At 60.6% G+C, this 19,588-nt stretch overlaps 1 protein-coding gene across 1 annotated transcript in view; it reads left to right on the top strand.

The window, feature by feature from the left end:
- The window catches only part of LOC123780932 (uncharacterized), a 61,742-nt gene extending 43,223 nt beyond the window's left edge, over positions 1-18,519 (top strand). The window contains exon 4 of the mRNA XM_087868620.1: positions 14,270-18,519. Coding sequence (XP_087724746.1) covers positions 14,270-14,376 — 107 coding nt within the window. The 3' untranslated portion in view covers positions 14,377-18,519. The remainder of the gene's footprint in view (positions 1-14,269) is intronic.
- Positions 18,520-19,588: the final 1,069 nt, after the last annotated feature.

Here is a 19,588-nt window from a genome sequence, read left to right as displayed (position 1 = left end):
GAGCCAGAGAAGAGGCCGTCCCGGGGGCGTGCCCCATCATCCCTTCTGCCATTGTGCTGTGGCAGTGGGGTGGGTGACAAACTGGGGCACTGACTTCATCCTCGCTCATAGTCGGTCGGTGGCGAGTCTGGCCGCTTGTGGCCGTTTCTATTCCTGCCTTCTCTGCACCCCCCTTCCTCTGCCCTCGGAGCTTCTTTGTCCAGACACTTGGCCTGCTGTGCGCAGCCCCGTGCTCACACCTGCGTGTGTTCGCACCTGGACCCCTCCTGCTCCGTCCTGCTCCTTGGGGCTCTGCGCGCACAGCCCTTTCCTCCGCATGTCCACAGCTCAGGCACCGCCTCTGACCACAGTCGTCTGTGTCTAAGCCAATGTCCTGAGTTCAGCCTTTCCTCCCGACTCCTCCGCTGTGCCCAGCCCTGCAGCTGGAGCTCGCAGACCGGTGGGGAGAAGCCAGGGACATGCAGCAGCTGCTCCTTGTGGTCAGTTCTATGGTTGGGGCAGCTCGGGGGCTGGGAGACCGGGACCAAGCCCTGTAGTCAGGGACGGCTTCCTGGAGGAGGTGATTTACCAGGATCACCCAGTGTCCCTCCCCACATTCCAGCCAACCAACTTCCTGTCTCTCCTCTGCCACCCGGCTATCCCTAGAGACGAGGGTGTCAGAACCCACCAAAATGTGAGCCTGAGTGCCACGGGGAGAGGAGGGGGCAGGGCCGCAGGGTTCCCCATCGTGTGGCCGTCAGCGGTATGTGGAAACAGTTCAGTCCTGAAACACACCAGATGGTGTCATCAGCCTGGTCAAAGCCGCTATTTTATTCTTGTCCCCTCATCCAGTGTGGGGAGGTCCCACCGGTGGCAGAAAGGGCCCTGCCTTTGGGGACACAGGCCCAGGACGGTAGCTCTACTCCTCAAGCCTCGGTTTCCCCATCCCACTTGGTAGGGCGGCGTGACGATGTCAGGAGACAGCAGCTCAGAGAGCTCAGCTGGGGCTGGAGGAGGCGTAGGAGAAGGGCGGGGCGGGACAGGAAGACCCAAGTCCGTGCCTGCAGCTGGGCGTCTGGCGCCACCTGCTGGCCAATCTGGGCTGCGGCACCCGGCCGGGCTCTGGCCTGGGGCGGGCCAGCAGGTGAGCTCCCTGGACGTACTGTGAGAGCAGAGCCAGGGCTACAGGGCACTGAGGGACGGGGCGGTCACCCAGGGCCCGGACGACGTGAGGTGGCAGAGGCCCAGCATCTCAGGGGCCTCCCTCTCGGGGTCACGTGGCACAGCTGGCCCGTCCATCAGCCTGGAAGGCACAGAGCTACAGCCCACATAACTGCTAGGAGCCCAAAAAGAGGTTGCGTTTCAGTTCCCTTTGAAATCCAAAGGAACAATGAATACAGGTTTCCCCTGCTATCCGAAAGTATGACGTTCCCTAGGAAAGTTTCCCTAAACTGCAATGGCATAAAGCAAAGTTGCAGTTACCATTAAGTTATATGAAAAAAAAAATGTTAGAATGTTCCAGACCTAATAAATCACCTCTCTTAGATTTTCTGGTACTCTTCGGACACGTCCTGCGAACGGATGCACAACATAACTGGAGATCAAGCACAGATGCTCTCAGACACGGTTCAGAGCTGCGGCAGCTGGGTGCAGAAGGCGTCCCTGGGAAGGGGCTGGGTGGGGCCGTTTGCGGCCCTGCTGCTCGGGGCGCGCACTGAGTCTGCACTGGCTCGCTGTGAAACCATGCTGAATGCTATTTTCCCTTTTCTCTCTTTTTTTCCCCCATAAAAACTGAAGTCCTCTTTGGATTTTTTTCAGTTAGCAAAAACAGGTACTAAAATAAGATCTTTTGTAAAAGCCAAATGCCCTACCATGAACTTTTGAAAACATTGTATGGACACAATATGTATGGTGAATCCTGTAATTGGGCACAGTATACACACGTGACCTCTACAATAATGGACCTGTCCTGGATTAGATTCATTTTATACCCGCCAGTCGTACGGCATGTTCTCTAGTGTGTTTTACGGAGGAAGGACCCAGGAAGGGAACACGCCCCCGCCCACGGCTCTGGGCCCAGCCCACCTGCGAGCACGGCCGTCGCACTGCCCCGCCAAGAGGGTGAGCGCCTCTTTCTGTCCCGCCCGCTGTCGCCCTGGCAGTGCCCCCCTTCCCCTCCCCGGCAGCCAGAGCCCAGGTGGCCGCTGCCCTGCAGCCCTGCGCGCAGACCGCGCGTTTCCCGACAGCGACACCGTGTGACAGCATGAGGCATGGCAGCCATGGGCCCGAGGCTGTGGAAGGGGATCACCGCTCTTGGGCCAGAAGCCTCAGGTTCAAGGTCAACCCAGGGGCGGGGCCCTGGGGACGCTTCTGCTCCTCCGGCGTGTGCAGATGCCGCGTGTCCCCTGTAGCCCCCGCCAGCCCCTCCATGCCCTGGGCGCACCCAGTCACCCCTGCCGTGGCCCCGTCACAGAACGCCGAGCCCCAGGTGACATAGCCAGCGGCGTCCTGTTCACGCCACTGAGCCCTCAGCCTCACTGCCCTCCCATTGGCACAGCCACATCCAGAGCAGACCTGTGAGGGGCACGGGCACCCTCCGCGTGTGGGGATCCGAGCTGCGGGAACTCTGGCCCAGGCTGTCCCCAGTCTCCCCGCAGGAAGGGAGAGGCTCCCCAAGCGTGGGAGGATGGGGGCCCTGGCTTGTTTGGACACCTGGAGGTGGCAGTGGCCCTGGAAGAGGAGCCTGAAGACAAAGCTGGGGCTTCGGTGGCCGGGCTGAAGAGGACAGGTTCTCAGGGGTGACCCCAGCAGGGCCTGGGTCTTGCTGTCATGCCCATGGCCCCCTGGCAGAGACTTCAGGCCACCCAGTGTCACTTCGCAGAGCTGGGTCTCCCCGATGTTGTTGCCTCCTGGAGTGGGCAGGGCCTGAAGGGCCAGAGTGCACTGGCGGCCTGGGGGTCTGGGGCGTCCCCACGGAGGCTGGGTGAGGGTGTCCCACTCAGCCTGTCTCTCTCTAAAAGGGGGGTGGGGAGCAGCCAGGTTGCCCATGTCAGACCCTGGACAGCTCGGGGTGCTGAGACGGGCCCGGGGCAGGGGTGGGGGGGACAGGGCCATTCTGGGGCCTGACGGAGGTTCACCTTGTCACCCGTGTTCAGTGATTTCCGGGGGTCTCACATTTGTCCTGACCCAGCAGGGTCCCAGAGTGGCCTTGTCCAGTGTTGGTGTTCTGTGAAGCTGTTTGGGTTCCTGGGGGGACAACCAGGCCCAGATGTCCCAGCCCGCTCCCAGCCGCCAGCCTGTTCCCGCTTTCTCAGCACTCCCCACCCCCACAGTCTACAGCTTCCTGGCCCCCACCCCCACTAGGCTGGGGCTCCTGTGGTATCTTATTCCTGTAGTATCCCCAGCACCTAGCCCGGCGCCTGGCACACTGTTGATGCTCAGTGAACACCCAGTGAATGAAGAAACGAGTTAGAGTGAGCACATGGTCTGCTGGGGGGGGAGCCCAGCACTGGGAGGGAAACTGGTGGGAGAGGCAGTCGTGCAGGTGGACGGCAGGAAGCAGCACCTGGAGACCCAGGCTGAAGAGGAGCTGGCTGTTCCCTAAAAAGGCCTTGAGATGTTCTTAGACTCGGAGGGCTCCCTGGATAAATACATCCAGGGCAGCTGCCTACAATGTCCTCTCTTGGAATTGGTGAGCCTACTGAAGGCTCTGACAAGGCCTGCATGGAGAACACAGGCCTCTTAGATTTGGTTTAACCCACAGTTTCTCAGACAGGCCTGGCCACACCCACCAAGCTGGTCAAGTCACACCAGCCTGGCCTGGCAACTCTGCATTTCCCTCTGGCCACCAAGAGGAGAGAGGGCCCTAAGAGGCAGTGGCCACCAGGCTCAGGCCAACGCAGATATGCCCGGACCATTGTGGTGACCGAGGAGCACCTTGAAGTGTGTGGGTTTGAGATTCACTGGGAGGTGACCCCATGGGATGGGCTGGGGCTGACTGGGTGGCCCAGGCCTCTCCGGTGGACAGGTGGACAGTCACTGAGACAGAGGAGCCAGGCTGGAGACAGGTCCCAAGCAGCTGAGGTTTAGGCATCTGTGAGGAGCTCCCAGGACTGACCTGGGGACCCCACGTGGGCTGGAGGCCAGGCCTCTGCCCCAGAGGAGGCACGTGGGCCCGCCCTGCAAGAAGCCAACGGCAGCACTGCGCAGCTCCCTCCCTGTGTGTCCTGCCCGACGGGCATCCAGGAGACACCCTCGGGCTTCCTCACCACTCACCCTGGGCCTCAGGGTCAGGAAGCTCTCCCCACACCGTGCCTCCCATGGGAGTCAGGCCTGGCTTGTGAACAGCAGCAGGGTTCCCAAGGACCCAGGCCCAGCAGGGGCCTAGGATGGGGCTTAGAGCTGGACAGCGAGCCCTAGTGTTCTGAGGGGCCCTGAGGCAGGCTGGGGGCCGGGACGGGAACGGAGACACAGTTCCTGGTGCTTCTGTTCTTAGGTAAGGCCTCGATCCCGGCCGAGGCAAAGCCACTGCTTCTCTCTCGTGGAGGCGACCATTAGGTCCGAGGCCGGTGGCCATGCAGGGTGGGCCTCGGGACAGGGCGGAGCCTGGCTCGGGTGCACCGCCCAGACCCGCTCCTGTTTACTCGTGGTCACTCAGTGGGCTCTGAGAGGCTGCTAGCGACAGTGGGGCAGGGCCTTGGCTTGGTCGGACGGAGCACATGGACCGGACCCACCAGCAGGGGCCTGCACAAGCCCAGCTGCGACCTGAATCCCTGCAGGACGGGGCCGGGGTCCCCATGTGCCTTAAGCCACTTTGACCCAGCCCCCCAGCCAGGGGTCCTGAGCAAATCCAGAAGGAAAGCAGACACAGGTCTGACCTCAGGAGCCTATCTCTCCCTGAGGGATCCTGGGAGTTCCTAACCGCTCTGTGAGCCTCAGTTTCTCCATTTACACAACGAGGAGGACCTGAGTTTGAGGGTCCGGGATCGTTTTCAGCTGCGTGTTCCACGTGCAATGGCTCTGATCTGGCCTGCGCACTGACGTCTGCGGTGACCACCAGGTGGCACCCGGCGCCCGGTAAAAATGCAGCGTGGGCTGGGGAGGGTGGTACTTGGCCTCTGTCGGCGGGGATCTGGGAGGCCCGGGTCCCCTGCAGTCCCAGGGCCCACTAGGCTGTGGGATCACCAGCACGGGGCGGGGGCAGGGGGGACGGACGTGGGGCGGATTCAGCACCAGCCAGGCCACCCCAGCGGGAGGCAGGGCCCCTTCTTCCCTCACCACACCCCCTGAGTGGGTCCAGTGCTCTAGCGGCTGGCAGGGGAGGGGAGTAGAGGGAACATGGGACAGACCACCTTGCAGCCAGCGGAAGGACCACCTCCCATTGCCCCTCCCCTGTGCTGTGCAGCGGGAGGTGGGGGGATCTGACCCCTGGGCTGAGGTCCAACCCAGTGTCTATCTGGACTCAACCCCCCCACCACCACCCCCCGTGGCATTGGGCCATATTACCTGTGTCTCTCTGAGGCTCAGTTTTCCCCTCTGTAGACCAGAAGCTAACCCTGGGTGGGAGGCTGGCCATCCCTTCCACGCAGAAGGCCGTGTGGCCCAAGGTCACAATCAGCAGCGTCTGAGATGGCAGGAGAAGGTCCAGGACGAAAGCCCCCGTTATCTATCACTTGTCAGATGGCCAGAGGCCTGGGTGGGGGCCCCGGTGATCTCATCTGATCCCACAACAGGGGTTGAATCAGATTTCCCATCCCCATGCCTGGGACGGGGACGCTGAGACCCAGAGAGGTCAGCGTCATGTCCAGGGTCACACAGCAGTGTTTCTTGGGGACAGAAGTCTCCGTCTCCCCTCCACATACCTTGAGCCCAGCACAGACGCAGTGAGCAGTAAACGCTGATTGTCATCACCGGAATGGTCGCTGCTTGGGGCCCCTGGGCTGTCAGCACCCTCCTACAGCCTCGGGGAGGCCCGACCCAAGGGAATCCTGGAGGTATCCCTCAGCCTCACAGAGGCCCACCTTTCAAAGTTCTAGACTCACAGGGACGGGCTGGTGGCAGAGGGGGCAGGGAACGTGGGAATGGCCATGGGCAGTCGGGCAAGGCCACCCCTGGCCGCTGATAGGAACTGGGTACTCATGGGCAGGAGAGACGGCAGCCCTTCCAGCCCGGCTGACCCATGTCCCAGTGAAGGCTTGACAGGTAAGATTGCCCCATTGGCAGGGGCGGGGGCGGCAGCCGGCCTGGCCTTGGGGCAACCTGGTGGGTGTGGGGATAGCAGAATGGGCGTCGGGCCGAGCCTGGTGGGCTCCGCTGCTCCAAGAGACCCTGACAGCTAAGGCAGTGCTTAGCCGGGCAGCCTTGTCTGGGAGGCCTTGGGCTGTGCGGCCTCAGTGGGCCTAGGCAAGGCGGGCCTGAGGGGGCCAACACTATCCTGCCTGGTGCAGGGCCCGCCTCCCAGAGGAAGCAACTACGGGGCCTGGAGGGGCCGGACCTCACCTAGTCCTCCCCCACCTGGTTCGCAGCCTCGGCTTGAGCTCTAGCTCCTGGGAGCTCACTCACAGCAGGGGTGAGCCTCTCCCTCCAGCCACAGGAGGCCACCGCCCCCCCGGAGGGCGTGGCACCCAGCCTCTGTTCACAGCGCACCCTCTGCCTAGGACACCCCTCCTGCTGCCCCCTTTCCCCGTCACCTTCACCCAAGCCTGGCGTCACGGCCACCACCCCCAGCTTCTGTTAACACATGCCTGACACTGCCCATGTCATCTGACCCTTTTGTGGGCGTCCCCCCATCTTAACGATAAGAAATCTGCCCAAGGTCCCACAGCCTGGCAGACCCACATCCTGCCTGGGGCCCCAGGCACACTTGCACAAACACGGGCAGGCCTGGCTCTGCCTCCACCAGCTGCCCTGGAGGCCGGGGTCCAGCCTCTCCAGCTCTGGGGAGCCCTCCTGGAAGCAGTCTTTCCCCTCAGCCCCACACTTGCCCCCGGACATGGCTAGGTCCTGGCTCCGGGCTCCATGGCTGGCTGGGAGTGAAGGGCGTCCGCTCAGGGCCTGGGGCAGCCTCGACTGCAGACTTGCCAGAGCGGGCAGATCCTCACCTTGAGGAATCGCCTTGGCGGTGCTGTCCTCCAAAAGATCCTTCAGCTGGGGACAGATCTGGAACGGGCCACGGCTGCACAGCAGGGTTAGGGGAGGGGCTGCCTGGGGCTTTGGAGGCACAAGCGAAACAGCAGGGGTGCGGTGGAGGAGGGTTCACGGATTGCTTCCCGGGGCGGGTAAGTCCTGAGTTGGGTTTTGTAGGATGAGTAGGATTCTGCTAGCTACAGAGTAGGGAAAGAAATGAGGCGCCCCACCCTCAGACTCTGATTATATGTGCAGGTTGTGAGGGCCTTTGGGGGGGTCGCTACATGGTACCCGGATGTGGCAGAAGAGTGAGGAACCCTCTGTGGGCACCGGGGACCACTCATGCCCAAAAGGGCAGGTCATTCCTAGAGTCAGTCTCAGAATTAATCAGGAAGCTGTCGTTGCAGTGACAGAAACCCAAGCCCGACCGGCTTAGGGCCCCCGTTTTATAGCCTCAGGCAACCACAACTCCAGGAGCTGGATCAAAGGGTGTCTTCGGGGCTCTGCCTCCCCCATTTCTGCTGCCTGCTTTCTCCCCTGTGCCAGCCCTTTCAGGCAGGCTCCCACCAACAAGGCGGAGAAGGCCACACTTCCGGCTCACTCCCAGACCCCACTCTGTGGGAAACTCTCTCTTCCTCTCTGACGGGCCAGCTGGAGGCAAATACTCCACCAGCACCCCGGCCGTGTGCTCTCTGAGTGGGCTGACTGAGAGGCTGAGCCCACCCCAGGGACTGCGGGACAGAGGGGAGCCACGGAAGAGCCAGTGGACCCCCAGTGGGCAGGGGCGGCAGCTGCTCCTGGGACCAGCCTGGAGATCAACGGCTGGTGGAAACGGGCTCTGTGTGGGCAGGCCCCCTGTGGCGACCTTGGCTGGGGAGCATGGAGGCCGCCCCTGTGGCTGGATCCGCTGGGATGGAGACTGTTGGGGTGCTCAGTTCTGTGTGGCACCTGGGGGTTGGGCCTGTGTCCACGCTGGCCAGATGCTTGGAAGGGGAGCGGCACCCCTCAAGTCCAGTGTGGAACCGGCGGTGGCTTCTGGAAGGGCAGAGAAAGGGCATGAGCGCTGGCCGTCCTGTTGCCCTCTGGCCACCGGCGGTTCCGTGGGACTCCCCAGGAGAGCCTCCAGCAGCCGCCGGGGAGACATCTGCCCTATGGTCAGCATCGGCCTCATTCCATAGACCAGAAGTCAATGCACGGGGGTTCTATGACTCAGCCAAAGGGGACTGAGCTGGGACTGCAGACAGCAGGCCCGAGCCGGCCGGCTGTGCCCGGGGCCCCTGCCCCACAGCCCAGCCCCCTCCTGCATGGGCGAGAGGCCTCCCGTGGATGGACACGTTTCCCAAGCACCCACTCCCAGGCACCCAGGGGCAGCCTAGCACAGCCACGTGGCATTCCATATGAGTGCCCTTGGGTGGGGGGGGAGGCCAGGGTGGGCGGCAAGTGGGCCGAGGCCTGGAGGAGCCAGGAGAACATTCAACATTGACGCTCAGATGGGGCCAGGCACCAGCCCACATACCTCCCAGCTGCGGGGTCCACGCTGCCCTGGCCTCCATCTTCCGTGGGGCCACGCTCTCGGTGTGAGCTCAGAGCGTGATGTCCTCCACGCTGTCTGCTCTGAGCCCCTTGACCCTGGCAAGGGTCACATGGCAGGGGCCCCAGTCAAATGTGAGGCCCCACCCAGCCCCACAGGCAGGAAGAGGTGGGTCTGTGTCTCGTGGGTTCAGAATGCCCAGGGCTGCCGCCTCGGGGGAAAGGCCACGGGCTGCCCAGAGCCTGGCACAGGGCTCCCCTCCGTGCTCTGAAGCTTCTCCCCTTGCCTCTGCCTCCCCCACGCCACCCTCAAACTCAACACCTCAGCGCTGCCGTACTGAGCACCACGCTGGTGAGTCTGAGCAAAGCCCTTTCTGGCGGGTGAGACCCGCAAGTGTAGATGATAATCACCATGGCAACAACGCGAGACCCACACAGGGAAGGGGGCGCTCCGGGCTGTGCCCTGTGTCCCACACAAAGCTGGGACTCAGAGCATCTGCCGATGGACAGACACATGAGGTAACATTTTTGGTGGGCTTTGAAGGATGAATAGGAGTTCATCACCGGGAAGAAGAGAGGCATATCCCAAGAGGAGGCCACAGTGCCGGCAGAGGCCCAGAGGTGGGCAGGCGCTCTGGCTGTTCTGCTGCGGAAGAGGTCGAGGCCCCTCCGTCATGAGGAAGACGTGAGGTCCTGCTCCTCCAGGAGCCAATGTCCACTCCTCCCTGCCCCTGGCCTTGCTGGTACCCCTCGTCCTCTGGCCTGCTTCCCCTTCATCTCCTAGCCCCAGCTGCCTCCTCCTGGAAGCCTCCCTGGCACTGGCTGGTGGGACTTTCTGCCACTCCTGCCCCTCCTACTGGGCCCTGGGCCACGCATGTGACCCCCCTAGAGGCTGGACAGCACCCACTGGACAAATGAGGACACTGAGGCCAGGGTGACCCCAAGTGACACCCCCAGCTAGGGTAGATCGTGTGGGGATCCCCCACCCCAAACTTGGGGCCAACCCTGAGAATATGACACAGCTCCTTCAGGCTGGATGCTGGCACAGAGGCCAGGGCCAGTCTGACCCTGGAAGACCCCAGTGAATGACAGCCAGGCGGCCCCCCAGGTGCTGCCCCTCCCCTCCCCCTGCCCTCCTCCACTCCATCCCACAGGCCCCTTGAAGAGCACCCCCACTCGAGTGCCGCAGCAGCCCTCCCCCCTCTCCTGGGCTCCAGCCTCTTCCCTGGCTAGGGCTGCAGGAGACTTTCCAAGGAGAAAGCTGGGTCACCCCCTCCCCTGTCCCCCATGGCCCTCAGCCTGGCTGCCCAGTCACTGCTTCCCTGTGACAGGTCCCCTGCCTGTGTCACTGTCCCATTTTGTGCCCTCTGGCCACACCAGACCCTTTTAGGCTCCTGCCTTTGGCCCACATGACGTGCCATGAAAGCCCCGGCCAGCGGGGCCACCCCTCCAGCTCGTCCCCATGTAGCCCGCCCCCCAAGGCTGGTCCTGCCACCCCCCCCCCCCAAGCACTGACTCCCGGCTGTGGCCCAGCTGTCTCTGGGCAGTTCCCTGAGAACAGGCCTGGGGCAGGCCCAAAGCGGGGGTTGGGAGGCTCGCACCCAGCAGCAGAGGGTCGGCCCACGCCCACCCGTGGCTCTCCATGCTGTCCTATCACTCCGACCACGGGCCCGGAAGGCTGTGAGCCGGTGGGGGCACAACTGTCCCGGCCCCTACAGTTTCCTCAGTGGCAGCCCCAGGGCCAAGCCCCTCCACTTCAGGGCGAGGGAGATGCCGGGCTCCTGGCCAGGCCCCCACCCCATGCGCACACAGGGAGGCCTGCTGGGGGTGAAGGGAGCAGGTGGGATGCCTCGGCCAGAGCGGGCTCCATCACCGCGCAGGCTCTCCCCGAGGCGGGCTGTCCTGGGGCAAGTTGCCCGCCCTTCCTGGGCCTCCACCGTAGGGAGTAGCCGGAGCCTAGAGCGAAGTGGACTCAATGAAGCTTCAATGCGTCAGCGAATGGGGACAAGCCCCGAGTGCCCCTCAGCCGGGCAGTCGCCCGGGGGCTCTGGCCCAGACCACATGTGTGGCTCCCTTCTCTTTGCTTCGTGCCCCCAGCGCCATATTCCCCTGTCCCCCCGGCAGGGACTGGCCCATCCTGGAATCAGCTGGACCAGGTGGGGGCCCCTGAGACAGGGCCAAGGAGGTGTTTGGTGGACAAATTACTTACCCCATCGAGAAGGGAAAAGGACGGGGAAAACTGGCACAGGAAGTAGGGGGGACACCCTTAGGTCCCATGCAGGTGCTCTCACCCTGACGGTCCCCTTGTCCACACCAAGCCAGTGCTGGCCTCAAGAGTCTTGACCAGAGCCTGTCCCCGCTGGAGGGGCTCCGGGCCGGCCTGCAGCTGGGAGGTGCACCCCGGGCTCCTTCGTCGTGGCAGGAAGAGGAGGAAAAGGGAACCTTCCACTTTTTCCCATGGCCATCCCACGCAGAAGCACCGTGTTCCGTTGCAGCCAGCTCCTGGGCACAGCTGGGCCGCTAGGCCGAGACCCAGGCCTGGGAACAGACGCAGGACCTGGCCCCGCAGTAAGGCCTTGGAGGGGCAGTCAGCTCAGGGGGCCCGTGACCTTCCCCGGGCAGCCGGTCAGACAAGGCCAGAAAACTGCCTTCTGGCTCCTGACCAGTCGTCTCCCCCTCCCCTGGGACCCACCTTGTGCCAGCTACTTGACCCAGTGGGCTGGGTGCTACAGCCCCAGATGACCCCACTTAGTAGCAGGCTCTCACTATTTTCAGGGCCAGGAGACAGAGGCTAGGCAAGGTCAACCCAAGGTCACACGGTGGTGAGAGACAGAGCTGGGATTGGAAGCATCTGTGGCCCCAGTCCACACTCTCCTCCCCGACACCTGCTCCACATTTCACAGGTGAGGAACCAGCACTACCTGCCTGTATACCCCGCCTTTGGGTGTGGGCCTCCCTATTCTGCTCCAACCCCCAGAGCAAGTGAGTTTGTCTGTTGGGCCTGAACCGGGAGTATAGAGCTTTATCTAGGAGACACTACATCTTGGGGTGATGGCAGCTGCAAAGAGCACACAAGAGCCATGGGAGACGTGCCCTTACCAGCTTGGGGGTCGGGAAGGCTTCCTGGAGGAGGTGATGTGACCACTCACCCAAGTCTTCATGGACAAAGAGCCGAGCTATGGCAAGGGGCGGGGGGATAGCAGCCTGTGGTGTCTGCAGGTGAGGGAGTACCTGGCAGGCATGGGGCCTGAAGGTGAGAGGTGAGCGGGGAGGCCAGGAAGGCCCCTGGTCCTGGAGGGCCATGGAGAGCGATTGAAGGTTTTAGCATGGTGACAAGATCGGGTGTGTGTCTTGGAAGTTCATTCTGGCGGCTTTGTGGATTCTGCATGTGGATGGGAGGGTGCGACGGTGGTGACCAGAGGGGGTGGGGGGATGAGGGCTTCACCAGGCAGGTGCTGGCCTCTAGGGGGAGCTACACCTCGCAGCACTTGCCCAATCCCAGCACGGGGCGGGGGAGGGCTAGTGCTGTGGGGCCCTCTGGCCTCCTTCTCTTTCTCACTGCTCTCTGGGGTCCAATTTCATAGGGCCTGAATGCTGGGGGCAGACTTGGCTCTGAAGGAGCTGCTCTCCCAGCCCACACCCCAGACAGCCAGCCTGGAAAGCAGCCGGCAGCATCCCGTTCCTGACGGTGCTGACAGGCTTCGGGCACTAACATTTTACCAGGAGGGTACAGGGCAGGGGTTCACCGCTGCCAGGGTCCAGAGAAGCCTCTTGGAGAATGAGAGCCTCCGGTATTGGGGTCACTGGGCAGCAGGGGCAGGAGGGTGCTTCAGGCAGAGGGATCAGCAGGGGGAAAGGTGCGAAAGTCCTGGGGCAGGCCCCTTGGAACCTTAGGTGGAGGGGGGTGGCTGGCCGGGTCAGGAGACTCAGGGAGTCCCCTGGGGAGTTGGCTTCAGAGAGAGAGCTTTGCAGTCAGTGTAGATCATAAAGGGACGGAAAGAGCTCTGGGGTGGGGAGGGAGGGAGGTCAAGGCTCCATGAGGGGCTGAGAAGACGGGATTGACACCTGCAGGCCACAGAAGTCGTGGTGGGTCAAGTGGCGGAGAGTAATCCAGAACCACACCGGTCATCACGGGACGTCTTCTGAGCCCCCCGCGGCCCCAGGCCTGTTTCAGGGACTAGGTGCTGAGTGACACCAGTGAGCATTGCAAAGACGTCCCTACATCCAGGGAGAAGCAGATGAGGGAAAGTGGGGGGCATGTGGCCTGGGGACATCAATGCTTCTAGAAGGAGTTGTCCAGCATGAGTGTGGTTTTGGGGGCCGGGGCCGGGTCCCAAATTCAGGAGGTATGGCCCATGACAGGAGCCGAGGGTGTGAAGTGGCCCCAGTGGCCGGGGTGGCCAGGATAGGGTCTGTGCCAGAAACATCTTCACCTGGCTTCTGGATCATGCTTTCACAGCCACGCCCAGCCCTAGGCAGGCTGGGAAGGTAAGTCCAGGCGCCTGAGTCGGGGCATGGGGAGGGGGTCCCCGTCGGCATCTGTGTGTCTGGCACCTGGGGCCTCAGGTCCAGCAGCAGGATCCAGACCCCTGGTCTGCAGCCAACCCCCCTGCCCCACGAGACAGCGAAATTCGCACACCGTCAGCTCTGGCGTCTGGGTCCAGATCACCTGTGAGGCTGCGTGCAGGGAGGGACCCAGTGTTCCCCACCCCTCAGAAGGCTCAAGCCCTTGGCGTGTTGGTCAGACCCAAGCCGGGATTTCATCTCGTAGCTGACATTCTCCGTGGGCCTGGTCTGTGCTGGCTGGTCAGTGAGCAGTAGCCGTCTCTCTGACCGCTGCTGGTGGGGTCCTGGGCACCTGGGGAGGCTGGAGGTCCAGGGGGTTGTTAGAAGGGGATGGGCTTCACACAGCCCTGGGGGCACACACCACTGACCTGGCCTCGTGCTGGAGCCGTTTGCCCAAGGACTGGCTACCAGCCAGGGCCTGGCTGGGGGGACTGGAGCGGCTCAGGGTCAGGGGAGCAGCGGGGTGGGGAGATGATGCAGCAGACTGTTACGGGAACAGCCTTGCCTGGAGCCACTGGGCCGAGGGCCTCACTCAGTGTACGTGTGACATGGCCACAAGAGTCCAAAGGCCAGGTCAAGGTTAGGGCCGGCCGGGGCTAGAAGCCAGGGCTCTTCTCCCATGCTGAGCCCTCTCCCCTGCAGTAGGCCAGAGCAGTCAGGACTGGGCCAGCATGAGACTGTGGTTTTCTACTGTTCTGGGGCAGCCAGACCCAGGCTGTGTTAGCTGCAGGACTGGGGGGGCCGGGGTGTGGAGTGGCTAGGAGGTCACATGAGCCTGAGGACACCCTCGGCTCTCCAGGGTGGGCAGGAGGTGGAGGGGCAGGCAGCCAGCATGCCGAGGGCTCCTGAACCCCCATATAGCGGAGAGGAAGCGGTGGGTCCAGCTCTGCTTCCTCCAGTGGGCAGCCGCCCGGCAGGACCTAGAGCAGCCTGGCTGTCTGAGAGCCTGGCCTCTGGGCCGTGGTCTCATTGGGCTTCGGAGACTTGGGGGGTGGGTTCCAGCCCGTCCCTGGGGCCCCAGTTGCTTAACTGCCTGCTTGGTTTGTTTGTTTTTGTTTTTGCTTTATAGGTGACAGGTTTCAAAAGCAAAGGAACTTACTTGCAAGCTTGTCTGGAATGGCCGTAAGATGTGCAGATCTCCGCACCTGCCTGCCGAAATCATCGAAGTTTATATAGGCTCCACTGTGTACGCAGGCCAGATGGTCTCGACACCTTACTCTCGCAAAGCTGTGTCTTTTTTTGTTTGTTTGTTTGTTTGTTTGTTTTAAAGATTTTATTTATTTATTTGTCAGAGAGAGAGAGGGAGAGAGAACACCAGCAGGGGGAGTGGCACAGGGAAGGAGGGAAGCAGGCTCCCCGCCGAGCAGGGAGCCCCATGCGGGACTCGATCCCAGGGCCCTGGGATCCAGGCTTCATTGACTGAGCCCCCCAGGTGTCCCTCAAGGCTGTGTCTTTAAAAACAGCTCCCACTGTGGGAACCGCGGGCACAGTGTACAGTCCAAGGGCACAGGAGGGGTGGCGAGCCTCCCATCGCCCACGTCCCCCTGGGGAGTCAACCGGTGGACACTTCCTCTCGATGACCTCCAAGAGAAAGCTGTGAGAATTCTCAAATTCTTGTAATCTGGGCATTAACCTGCATCTCCTCCAAGGTGGAGAAGATGACCAGGTTCACCTAAGAGGGACAGGGGCCAGTGCTGAAGGCCAGAGCGGAGCCCCAGGACCCAGTAAGGGGCCTAGAGAAGGAGGTCCGGAGAGGCTGGTGTCTGGAGTGAGCAAGGAGAAGCCAAGTGTGTCCCAGACACGCATGTGGGAGGATTTTGGCATCGCGGGACAGAGGCACAGTGGGGACGGCAGGGGGCCGGGACCAGCCACCCACACCACCTGCCCCAGCCTTCTCCCAGAAGGAGCTTCCGAATTCCCAGCCGCCATGGGCCTGGTGATAGGGCTCAGATGAGGGAAGGAAAAAATAAATTCTTTGTGCCACGCAAACTGCTGCCCTTTCCCACAAGCGCTGACAATTCTGGCTTTGTTTCCGGGGAAGCAAATGATAGAGAAATTCATGGCTGTTCGGTTCGCATTACAGGGGAGCCTTAAAAAGGAGCCCCCCAGAGGCAGGGGTGGGGGAAGGGTGCCAGGCGTGAGCTTGGTGGCCATGGGGGGAGGCGGGTTACCAGGGGAGGGCACCCCCCAGAGGCTGGCCTGGAGAGGGGACACTTGCCTGTGCAACTGGAAGATGGCGCTCCCCCAAGGACAGCGTGGCAGCAGGCTCTTAGAATGGGCTAGAACCCAAGAAACACAGGCAAGATGCCCTCAAGTGGGAGAAGTTGGGAAACGAGCAACAGAGACGGTCAAAGGTGCTGGCAGCCTCGTCCTGGGAAGCATGCTGCCCCGCTGACCTTGGCTTTGCACCCAAGGTCTTCTGATCTGAGCAGACTGTGGGTGAGTGCAGGGTAGGACCGGGCCCGAGCCAGCAGTTCTTCCCAGGCCTGTCTTTGCCTCCACTTCCACCGCTACCTCGACTTTCCGCAGCGTTGCCCGAGGGATGACATGAAAACTCACATGTGTGCACGCACAGAGACATGAGTGCGGTGCACCACAATCACCCAGACGGCACACACACACACATGCACACGTGGGTGCACAGTCACAAGCATGCACACACACACACACACGCATATACACACGTACGCAGGGGCCCATGGTGGCAGGCGGAGTCCCAAGCCGGGAGGGCGTGTGGCCTCTGCTCCCGGCTCTACCAGTGGCCTGGGTCTGCCGGGTGCCACAGCTCCCCCCCAGTCTTCTTTCTCCTCTGCTGGGGGAGGCCGCAGAGCCGGGGTGTGGGGGAGCTCCCAGCAGGACGAGCTCACTCAGGTGCAGTGCCTGGCTTCCGAGGCCATCTCCCTCCCGCAGCTGGGGGCTCACTGTGCCCACACCGGCAGTGGGGGAGTGATCCACTCAGGGTCACACGGCCAGCTAAGGCCAATGTTCTTGTTACTGTTTTGAAATAAATACCTCCGGGGCGCCTGGGTGGTTCGGTCGGTTGGGCGTCTGCCTTCAGCTCAGCTCATGATCTCGGGGTCCTGGGATCGAGGCCCGTGTTGGGCTCTCTGCTCAGCGGGGAGTCTGCTTCTCCCTCTCATTCTCCTTCTGTGCGCGCTCTCTCTCAAATAAATAAATAAAATCTTTAAAAAAATGTAAAAAGGAAGAAATATCCCTTCCATTTATGTTACCAGAGATAAATGGAGGCTTTGAGACAGCCAGTGGGGGGACTTCTATCTCTAGTCCACCGGTCAACCAATGGATGACTCATTATCTAACCAACACACATTCAGCACCTCCGACTTCCCAGGACGTGGGAGGACGTGACACTGAAGGAAACTCAGGTCTCTTTCCCGTAAACCCCTTAAATCCGAGGCAAAGCCCTGCGGTAGCATGGTGGGCGCGCCCGGCTCCCTGCGCTCCCAGCCCCCACCGCCGGGGTGCACCTGGGCGCCTCGGCGTGTGCCACACACGGTGCTCAGGATGGGGTGACGGACAGGTGGAGGGTATCCTGCCCATTGACACCCTCCTCAGCTACACAGGAGGTTCCGGAAACATTGCCACGACCCACTTCACCCGGTGCTCGCCAGGAGGTATCGTGGAAACAGCCGTGAGCCACGAGGAGGGGCCCTGGCAGCGGCAAGGCCAACCCACGGGCTGGTCCCCTCCAGGCCTCCGTCTCCTCACCTATATAATGGGGTGGAGGCCTCCCTGGGCCTGCTGCTGCCGCGCCACCCACAGGAGCCTGGCCAGGTCCCGGAAAGTTCCTCAGGGATGCTGGGCGCGTGGGCTCTGGGGTGCAGACTGGCCTCCCCTCCAGGGTGGCGTATTGGCCATTCAGGAGCCACAGCAGGGCAGCCCCAGGCAGGGTGGTGTGAGGCCGCCTGGCGACTTGTCAGGACAGGGCTGCTGGGCTGAGAAGGGCCTGTGAAGGGCCTGCCCCCAGGCCCGTGGCCGGGAAAACCTGACCCCCTAGGAATCGTGAGGACCTCACAGATGCAAGCCTCCCCCCGGACTTCTGAAGTGCCCGGCCCCACCCTGAGGAACTTCTGGATGTTAATTCGTTGAGCCTTCCAACAGCCTGACAAGGCAGCTCCATCGTTATCCCCTCTTTACAGTTGGGGAGACTGAGGCATGGAGAGGCGACGTGATTGGCCCGTGGCCCCACAAACGGCAGAGGCAGTCTGCTCCTGTGGCCGTGATCTTGACCACTGTGATGACACAAAACAAGCCCCCCACCGAGATGTCCACATCCTGATACCCAGAATGTGAAGAAGTTACCTTGTGTGGCAAAGGGAACGTCGCAGATGTGATTAAGTTAAAAATCTTGAGATGGGGAGAGGATGGTGTCTTTCCTCCTGGCGTCCAATGTCGTCTCAAGGGTCATGAGAGGAAGGAAGGGGGCCAGAGTCAGAGACTGGATGGTGCCAGGCTGCTGGCGTGGAAGGTGGTGGAAGGGGCCGTGAGCCCAGGAATGCAGGCGGCTTCTAGAAGCTGGAGAAGGCCAGGACTCAGATTCTCCCCTAGAGCCTCCAGAAGGAGCTCAGACTCTGACCTCAGCACTGAAACATTAAGTCTGGGTTGTTTTTAGCCACTAAGTGTGGCCATTTGTTACAGGGGCCACAGGACACTCCTACAACTACTGTGTCCTTGACCTTCACACATTTTCCATGTTTCTCCAGGGGCTTCGTCCGCCCATCTCCGTGGATACGAAATGAGCACTACGTGTTGGGCGGTCAGGAGGAATAGGCTTTCTTTCCCAAGGTCATCACTGCTGAAGCTCCTTCTCCCATGCGCTCTCGGGGGGAGGGGCGGGAGAGGCTTCTCAGCATGCACCTGTCTGCGGGGCTTGAGGATTCTCCTAATGGGACCCCTGCCTGCCTGGCACAACCCCTTCTATAGTGTCTTCCTAGCAGGTGATGGTGGGGGTCCCGATTTTACCCTGGTCTGAGCACACTTCCTTCAAACCGCCCCCCCTAGGCCCCAGGGAGGAATAGGTTGTTCTAAGGGCTGCAACCTTCTGCATACTCCAAAAACCCTTGAATTGAAGAGCGTGAATTTTATGGCGTGTGAGTACACTGCCCTAAAGCTGTTGTATTAAAAAAAAAAAAAAGAAAAGAAACAGTCATTTGCTGGGGCGCCTGGGTGGCGCAGTCGTTAAGCGTCTGCCTTCGGCTCAGGGCGTGATCCCAGAGTCCTGGGATCGAGCCCCACATCAGGCTCCTCCACTGGGAGCCTGCTTCTTCCTCTCCCGCTCCCCCTGCTTGTGTTCCCTCTCTCGCTGGCTGTCTCTCTGTCAAATAAATAAATAAAATCTTAAAAAAAAAACAAAACAGTCATTTGCTGAATTTTGGTGCACTGTCAAAGAATACCCATGATTACCCGAAACCACCATTAAATGCTCTCTCCCCGCACCGGCCCTGCAGGAGGCTAGGTTTTCTTCACACGCGTGTGCAGCAGACTAGAAGCAGAAGCAGACGAGGAGCCAGCCACCTGCCATTAAACCAGACGTTCAAGAGCCTTGCAAAAATGTTTTAAAAAATTGGGGGAGGGCTTTGAAAAAATATAATCCCTTCGTAAAGGTGTTATATACGTTCCCATAGCAGGGCTTCTTCTTTTTCTATGAATTTATAAAAATTTAAAGTTTTTTTTTTCAATTTTAATTCTAATACTGGAAATATACACAAGTATAGCCCACATGAGCAAAATGTATTGGGTGGGGTTCTCAATCGCTTTTAAGAGCAGCAAGGAGTCATAAAACCAACAGCTTTGAGAACGGCCATCCGGCACAACCGCCACTCGGTGATTCACACCAGGAAGTTAACACCAAGGGGACCCTAAGCTACAGATCTCATTCTGATTCCACCAAATGTTCCAAAGTCTCTTTTGTGGCACCAGAAAATCCTGAAGGGGAAGTGGGGGGTTAGTGTTCAGGGGGTACAGAGTTTCAGCCGGGGAAGAGCAAAGGAGACTGACCATGGTAATGGTCTCATAGCAAACCGGTTGTACACTTAGAAATGGGAAATTTTATGTTATGTTTATTTTACCAAACAAAAAAAAAATTACAATGTAAAAATAAATTAAAGGTGTATTCAAACATAGTAGCATATGCATCATAATAAAACAAGTGAAATTACAGAGCACGTATGTGATATATTTCACTATAAAATAATATTGCAGTATGAATAAACGCAATCACTAGAGAGCAGTCTGCACCAAAGAGCTGGGCATTGTTAAATTCGAACATGTAGGAGGTAACGTACCAAAAAAAGGATAGTTTTTTTATACCATCATTTCTGTTGTTATTTGTATTAATAACCTAGGATCGGATAAGATCCTAATTCCCAGG

The sequence above is a fragment of the Ursus americanus genome, chromosome 17, assembly GCF_024610735.1.
Source record: "Ursus americanus isolate L20-20 chromosome 17, mUrsAme1.1.p, whole genome shotgun sequence".
Classification (NCBI taxonomy): domain Eukaryota; kingdom Metazoa; phylum Chordata; class Mammalia; order Carnivora; family Ursidae; genus Ursus; species Ursus americanus.
This window is presented reverse-complemented; position numbering and strand designations above follow the sequence as displayed.